Below are 8,865 nucleotides of genomic sequence, written 5' to 3'. Positions count from 1 at the left end.
TAGTGTTTTTTTTTAATCGTTTTATTGCTCATATGATTTTGATTGTTGTATAAGATTTTTAGTTGCTTCTTTTTCTTTTAATTTTTTGGAAAATTTGACACAAAACTTAAAAAAAAAGCCTCATCATATGCATGAAGCGCGTGTAGCTCAGTAGGGACCATATTGATATCACAATATTAATAACTTGCCACATAATCTTTACGCTCTTCTCAAAAAAAAAAAATTTTTTTTTTTAGAAATGCACTCACGTGTGGGTGCAAGGATATATATATATATATATATATTGCATATATGCCAGTACGTGTTTGTACCTGAGAGAAAGAGAGAAAGTTCAGCTTGTACAAAGCATGGTAGTCATAAACCATGATAAACTACTTTTATAGCTTTTGGCAATTGAGTGGGGAAAGGGGACAAAGTTACAAAAGAAAGGGAAAAGTACGCATTACATATCCCATCAGGCAAACACAAACTAAGATTGGAAGAAGTTAGGGTCTGATATTACAGCCCACTTGATCCAATCAGTTTGGTTAACCCAAAAGTTATAGCCATAGCAAGCAAACCTCCAATCAGAACCCTCAGTACAGACCTAAGCAATGGTGCCTTACCTAACATAGCACCCAACCACCCAAATACCACCAAAGCCAAGCTCACTGCACCCACCACCACTCCTACTCTTACCTTATACTCTTTTATGAACGAAGCTGCAAGTAATGGAACCATTGCACCCACGGAAAAGGCAAGAGCTGATGCTGCTGCTGCTTGCAAAGGGTTTGGCAAACTCTCTTTTTCACCATCTTCTTCCTCTTCTGATCTTTCTCCACCTAGCTCACCCTTTTGCTTCTCTCTTTTCATCTGGGTCACCTCTATATCCAACTGTGAGTACACAGACACAAACTCTCCTATGGCCATGCTACAAGCCCCAGCAACAAGGCCTGCAAACCCAGTAAGTATCATGGCCTTAATGTCTTGTTTAACTGCTCCAACACCCATCATCAATGAAGCTGTTGAGACCAGCCCATCGTTGGCTCCTAACACAGCTGCACGTAACCATTGGGATCTTTTTGAGTAATCGAATTCCTTGGTTTCTATCTCCGGTGTTGATTGCTCCAGGTCATGAGTGGTGGGAATGGTGAATTTAGCACCATTCAGGGATGTTTGGACGTTGGATGCCATGGAAAAAAAAAGGTTGGGAAGTAGCTAAATTAGCTGCTGAGGAAGGAGGTACTGAGGAGGAGGAAATGGAGAGGTGTGGAGAACACACGCCCTCAAGAAGCGTATTTATGGATGGAGACCCCCAGCTACAGAGGCAAAAGTGGGGTATGGCCACTAATGAAAACCAAAAAGATAAAAAGAAAACCACTAAACCAGCACTATTTGCGAAGAGAATTACAATGCTACCTACTAACACTATGGCAGCGGCTGCCTCATTAACTAAAGAATGTTGAAACTATGAATTAAGGTTGGTCTAGTCTTTTCCAAGATCTAGTGAAGTTAATAATGCCTTACGTTGGGGACTAATTATTTGGTGCGTGTGGAATGGAGCACTACAACTAATGAAATAGATTGCTCAAAGAGTTTTGGACATCTACGTTATAAACAAAAAAAAAGTTGCAACTTTGAGGGGCGCATAGAACTGAATGCCATGGGGCTCAAACAGTTGCATATGTGATCTAGATAAGGTGAACCAATCTGGAAAGCCAAATTTCCCTAAAGGATATAACTTTAAACTTTCTTGTGCCTTTTATCAAAACGTGTTTTGCCCACACACATGAACTGACCTATTGGAGTTATTCTCTGATCACATCCCTCAAGAAAGTGGAGAAAGACTCATCAAACATTTATCCAAAAAGTAATTAAAGAAGAAATCATCTCGGATATACCTTGTTTTGTTGCATCGTGCAAAAGTATATAAACTTTCAAAAGAATGAAAAATTAAGATGATATATATCTGTAAAACCCAATTAAAACCGACCCACAGGGAAAAAAAAAGTTTTCTTGCAAACAGGCTAGATGAATAAATATCTAGATAGATAATGATGAATGACGAGTTAAAAAGTAGAAAGAGAAACTAATAGTAAAAAAATTGATATAAAACAAATGACCCACCATTCAGAAGATTAGAGAAATCTGATCATGGTGGATATTGAACTAACTTCGTTGCCTAATGTAATGTAATCCTGCATATCAAGTTTTAAAATAAAGTCTACAGGGAAGACACATAATTTTATCCAAAAATAAAAAGAGGAAGAAATAATTATGAGAGTGGGGAAAAAAAATGCAAGCATGGAATTAGAATTCTTGGGTTTTATTTAGACCCACCATTAATATTACTTTTTTATTTACCAATAATCACTTGCCACATCAGCAGTTTGTAAATTTTTTTATAAAATAGTTTGTATCTTTAGCATTATTCTATGAATTATAGAGAAAACACCAACAATTTTGCCTAAAACAGAGAATTGGAAGCTGGTACACTTTATGACCGTTATACCGGTCGTGTTGTTTCATGACTAAAGCATGATGATGATCAACATGACTAGAAAGAAAAAAGGAAAAAAATGTGAAAGAATATTAATCCTCACGTTCCTGTGTCATTTCCATTTTTGCTTTCATGAAAAAAAGGAACTATTCTCGCCGTAAAAAACTAGCCTTTGGATGAGAAAAGCCCGCAGGTGAGAAAGACTACTTTGTTGGGTGTATATTTGATATTTTTGGAGTCCCAAATGGCAATGAGGCCGTGAAATAACTACTGAAGAATCAAATCTCTTTTCTTCAAAGAAAAAAAAAAAAATTCAAATCAAATCTCTTTAGTACAAGATTAAATGCGTCTAGGGATGATGATGGATCGGCTAGATTTTTCAACTCAACGCTTGTAGTTTATAGAGGAATAGAATGGAATGAATAGAATAGGATCGAATTAAATAGTTATTGCCCTCATTTGGATGTTCAATCTAATAAAATTAAAGACAATTTTTTTTTAAGAAAAAAAAAATTAATAATCACATACACAGAGAACATAGGAATAAACCCATAGACGAAAAGAAACTTTCACCATAAGGTTAGGAGGGTTTCTATAAGAATTTCCTCAAAAATCCCAAAATATACCTTAATTCTCTCTCACAAAAAACCCCACACAATGTTTAGGAGCTTTAGTTGCTGATTATGATGGCATGAGGAATTGGAGTGCTTGGGCAACATTAGGCCAGTCACTTGGCTCTATGTTTTCTCAACACACCAATGGCTCCTCATGCCTATCTAGTGAAGCTCCTAACTGCTCTTTGAGGGGGACAAGCTCGGTCTCCTTGCTGAATTTAGAATGATGAGCATGATGAGAGGTAGCATGTAGAGGCACCTTGCTTCACATGATGCCCCAAGGCCATGGCAGAGGAGGGCCATGTGGGCAGAGACAGATTTTGATGTTGGGTAGCAGCAGGTGGTGCTAACCTTATGAGATGGTGTGTGACATTGGTGGCTTGGCTAATAGTTGCTTTGTGTGTGGGCTTGGTAGCTTGAGTGCAAGACAGTGCTGGACTGCTATAATGATGATATGCTGTGCAAGGCTGTTGGTTGGTGTTGGCAGAATGCATGGACTTGTGTGAATGGGCCGATGATAGTTACTTGAAGTGCTGTAAATGGGCATGTTGTGTGGGCTGTGATACTGATGAGAAGGGCTTGGGCAGGGGCTAAGCCTTTTAAAACATGCTGGAACAAGTGTGTGTGTGTGGGCTATTGAAGCATGGGCAGAAGCCCCATGATGTGCTGAGACATGGGCTAGCATGTGCAAAGTGTGCAACAATAGTTAGTAGTAGTTACCAAGCAGTTCCTAACTTTCCTGATGATCAGACCTGTTGAATAAGGGCTGGAAACGTGGAGAGCATGCCAAAATAGCATCAGTTGAAGGTGTTTTAAGTCAAACCACATGTGACAGCAAGTCCTGGACAAGAGGGTAGTTACTTGGCAGTAACTGCCGCGATAGTTATTTATGTGCATTTATCCAAGGCTATTGGGGCTGTCAATAGCAGAGTGTGTAATTTTGCCTAAGAAAATTTCGTATGTATTCTCCAAGCTTCCTTTGTACTTGATATTAAGTAATAAAAATTGGGGTTGATGCCCTGTAAATACTGTGTGTGCGGTGTGTGTGTGTGAATTCCCTTGATAATTATGTTCTAAGTGTTCTTGTAGTGTGTGTGTGTGTGGTGTGTTGGTTGAGACTAAGTCAGGGGCTTAGTGCCATCACAGGCAGAAAATTTAAAAGAAAAATTGACCCTGTGACACAATGAAGTGGTTGATTTGGATCTTTGACAAAGATATCGTACATCAATATGCTTTTTCCTTTGCACAATATACTTGATTCTTTGCCAAATTAATTGCACTCTAACTATCACAATGTAGCACCATGCCATCTTACTTGAAATCAAACTCATTAACCGGCCCTTTGAGCCAAACAGAATCTTTTAATGTCGTTGTTACTACTATGTATTCTTCCTATGTGGTGGAAAAATCAACCATATCCTGTAGAGTTTACTACTAGTTGATTGGGCCAGTAACAAACATAAATAGATTCCCAACCTGATCAACAACTACATAATCTATAGCTCAAAAACAAGCTATCTAATTCAATAAGATATTGCAAGAAATTTAAAGATCCATTTTACTATATTCCAATGCTTTTTTCTTTGATTTGCCATATTCCTATTTGATTACACTGATTGCATTAACATCAGATCTGGTGCAATCCATCAATTACATGAGACACTCAACTGTGTTAGCGTATGGAATTTTAGAAATATAATCTAACTCCTGATATGAACTCGAATGTAACTATGAGGACAATTTAAAATGGGAAACAGACAATATATTAATAGGTTTCACATTAAGCATACTAAATCTCTCGAATACTTTCTTTAAAAAAAAAAAAAAAAAAAATATGAGATAACCACAATTTCCTAACCTTCTTCTCATTGAGAATTTCTCTCCTAACGTACGGAAGCCTCGACAACAAACCTTGAGGGTTAATGATGACTCAGTGAGATAGTCAGTGTGTGAGAGATAGGATGACAAACCCTCTCCCTGCATGGTGCGTCTTGTGGGCGTGTCACTGACACTATTTGTGCTTGTGGTAGTTGTATGTGGGTGTTGAGTGTTTGAGAGCGTATAGAGTTGCCACCAATCATTTGAATTTCTTAAAAATATGATTGGTCACTGATTTTTTTTAAGTGATTTTTTTGCAATTTAGTTCCTCTAAGCCTAAATAAGATAAAATTGTGTTTAGAATCTGGAAACATATTTGGGTTTGGTTATGCGTAGGGAAGATATTAGACACTCCACAATGCCCAACCACAATCAATACCTATTTTTAATTATCCCTTTAAAAAAAAGGTTTTGCAATATAAACAACTTATCTAGTCTTGGGGGCATATATCCCATGATATCAATAGTTTTACTTTAAAGGAAAAAAAGGAAAATGGTTCTAGTTTTAAAAAACGTTTTGGAAAAAAAAAAAAAAAAAACAATACAATGACTGATAAGGGCTAATGTCGAGATAAACTAGAAATCTCAATATTGCCTATTGTAGTCATGTTTTGGGGAAAGTCATGACCATTATTAGGATCACATTATTTTATGGTCAATGTCGGATTATAAGCTGTGTCATTCCACTTCAAAACCAATTGGTGATGAGGAAGACACACTCAAATCTTTTATAGCATTTGACATCAAACCACATGGCCTGTTTTTAGAGTGGTTATAGGGAGTCAAATTGTGATCCCCCCCAACAATCCCTCCCTTATAATGACACTCCAGTGACTTGAACCCATGACTTTAGCTCTGATATCGTTTGTAGAACCGTGAGCTGTGCCATTCCACCTCAAAACCAATTGGTGATGAGAAAGACACACCCAAATCTTTTATCATATTCGACATCATACCATGCGGGCTTGTTTTTAGAGTTGTTGTAGGGACTCAAAATTCATTTGTAAAGTTGTGATTTACAAGTATGTTTTATGTTGGCTTTATTCCTGACAAAAAATGTTGTAATTGTAATAATTTATTTCCTTATATTTTGTGAGATTTTATTGTATTGGATTTAGTATTAAGTTGGTGAATAATTGAGCATGAAATGAAGATCAGTGCAGTTTCATGACTATCTTTTGAGAAGCTCACGAATAAATGTTCCCTCAAAAAGGCCACGTGAGAAGCACATGCCGGAATCTGAAGAGTCAAGTGTTAGGCTGCATTTTGCGAGTACTTCACGAGACAAGCCATCTCGTGAGGTACCTATGAAACTCTCTGCCGGGAGGATTTTAAGTATGACTTTTTTATCCTTCATCCATACTATATATAACCTCGTTACTCACAAAAGTAAATAAGAAGGTTATTCAGAGAGAAAACCTTAGATAGATTTCTACAACACACCCACCTTTGTTCAGAGAGAGTTACTCATTCTTTAGTGAGAAATCATTGTAGTTTCTTCTTCTTTCCTCTGTCATTGTCATACCTTGAGAGGAGATTTATACCCAAACACAACCTACAAATGTTCAGAGTGCAGAGAGTATTTTAGAGCTTGAGAAGCTTTGGGGATTTGTTAAAAGAAGCTGGTGAGATTGGGCGCATGCAATCAGACAGTATTGCGGGATCTGGTAAGCTAGTAAAGATAAGATTTCAAGAAGTCTGTTGGTAGTAGGAGTTTGAAGGGCTCAAGTACATTGGGTAGACTAGGCTTGGAGAGTCTTTTGTTATTCGTGTACTTTAACTTATTTACTAGTGGATCGATTTCGACTTGGAGAGTTGCGGAGAGGTTTTTTGCCGAGTTCTTCGGTTTCTTCTTCGATAACACGTCTTAGTGTTATCTTGTGTTTGCATCTTTCTTTCCTAATTTTTAAGCTTTTTGTTTATTGTTGCTTGCTTGCTTATGGATTAGAGAGTAGTTTCGGTGATTGCGCTTCTTTTACTCTTATTCCGCACTTAAATAAGTTAGAGTAAAAATAATTAAGTTGTAATTTTAAAATTGAGGGTCTAAACAAGCATTAATGTTTCACACTAATTTGAGCTTTCAGTTAATAATGTTATCCATCTATTGATGAGGTTTAAACTAAGGGATCACACAAAGGCAGACATCCTTTATGACCTTATCTGCCAAAAAAGAAAACCTTTAAACTGAAAATTTAATTGAACATGGATAAACTAGAACCAAAGTTAATCTTCAAAAAAGATAGGTTTCTAAAATGGAAAGCCCTTAAACTGAAATTTTTGTTGAAATGGATTGGTTTTCAAAATGAATAAACCATAACCAGAGTTTATATATATATATTTAAAAGAGATAGATTTTTGAAATGGAAAACAAGAACCATATTTAATTTTGAACATGTGGGTCGTGAAAGAGTTTATGATTTTTTAGTGAAAAATCTAGAAAATAAGTTGAAAAGAAATTTTTTCTTAGAGCTTCTACATTTGAAAAAGGTTTTGAAAAGTATGGTTTTTAAGTGGAAAATCAAGAAAATAATTGAAGATAAGATTTTAGGCAGAATTTCTGCATTTGAAGGATAATTTGGAAAATATGACTTTTCAATAGAAAATTAAAAAAAAAAAAAAAAAGAAGATTGAAAATAAAATATTTTATAGAATTACTGCGTTATTAAAATGTTTTGGAGAATAATAATTTTTTTGGTGGAAAAACAGGAAACCTGTTGAAACATGAAAGTATTATTTTTGATAGAATTACTGCCCTAGAAAAAGGTTTTGGAAAATATGACTTTTTTGGTGAAAAACTGGGAAACAAAATTTATTAAAATATATATATATATATATTGGCAAAGTTTCTGCAGGATTTCAGCATTGACTAATGTTATGTGTCCATGAGGGGCATATGCATGCATGTTCATGTTAATATGAAAACATGTTAGAGAACGTAACTAGATAGGATCTACTTAAGAACACCATCATTTTAATATTACCATGAAAAACAAATGCACTTGTTCCACTGGCTAGGAGTGCCATGCACGAGCGGAGCAAAAACAAAGCCACTAAAACAAAGTATGTTTTGGGGCCTTATGGACTCAAAATTAGACAAAAATCAAGTTCCTTTGGAAAGTTAAATTATCTTTCTAATGACACCAAATTTAGACAAATCAGAGCTCGGGGTAAAAAGTTATGACTTCTAGAAGTTGGCTTATCATAAACCTTTTTGTTTCATAACATTCGTTACAGCGTAAATGCGTGAATTGAACGGAGGCCTTACTAGACTCAAAATTTAGTGTCATATATCATTGTAAATCTTATGACACTTATTTTATATTGTTTTGTTGTTGGAGCATTTTGAGCATTGGTTTTGGAAATTATGGGTTATGGCCCCAAAAAATTTTTTAGGCTTTTCTTGAGTGCACTATTTTATGTGAATTTTTCGAGAGTTAGGTTGTCCGAGCTTCCTTGTGGGTCAAGTTAGTATGTTTTCTAAGTGGTATAGTCTAGGATTATGGGCATCATTTATATGTAAACTTCAATGCTGTACTAGTGAATTGTCTTTTAGGGTTTGGGTAATCCTTGCAGTTGTTTTTCCTTTGGATGTGTCTATATGTTTTTCACCTTGTCACCAACATTTTGTATTATTTACTTTATTTCTTATTGCTTTATAATTGGTGATATGCTAATATGTAGTGATTAACTTGTGATTATACATTGACTACGTAATTGGTTAATTGACTGAAAATAATTAGTCCATTGTGTAGAAAGTAAAATTAAACTCTAATTAAAATCCAATTTTTACAATAAATTAACTCACTTGGCACAGAAATTTAAAATTTAAAATTAGATGAGACACATGGAATAAAATTAGACTCTAATTGAATTTAATTTGAAATTTAATTGAAT

At 35.5% G+C, this 8,865-nt stretch overlaps 1 protein-coding gene across 1 annotated transcript; it reads right to left on the bottom strand.

Moving 5' to 3' along the window:
• Positions 1 to 336: 336 nt before the first annotated feature.
• Positions 337 to 1,543, bottom strand: LOC112021100 (vacuolar iron transporter homolog 4). The gene has a single exon (XM_024053672.2). The coding sequence runs from the start codon at positions 1,171 to 1,173 to the stop codon at positions 499 to 501; it is 675 nt and encodes a 224-aa protein (XP_023909440.1). The 5' UTR covers positions 1,174 to 1,543; the 3' UTR covers positions 337 to 498.
• Positions 1,544 to 8,865: the final 7,322 nt, after the last annotated feature.

Source organism: Quercus suber, unplaced genomic scaffold (genome assembly GCF_002906115.3).
Source record: "Quercus suber isolate HL8 unplaced genomic scaffold, Cork oak 2.0 scaffold_128, whole genome shotgun sequence".
Classification (NCBI taxonomy): domain Eukaryota; kingdom Viridiplantae; phylum Streptophyta; class Magnoliopsida; order Fagales; family Fagaceae; genus Quercus; species Quercus suber.
This window is presented reverse-complemented; position numbering and strand designations above follow the sequence as displayed.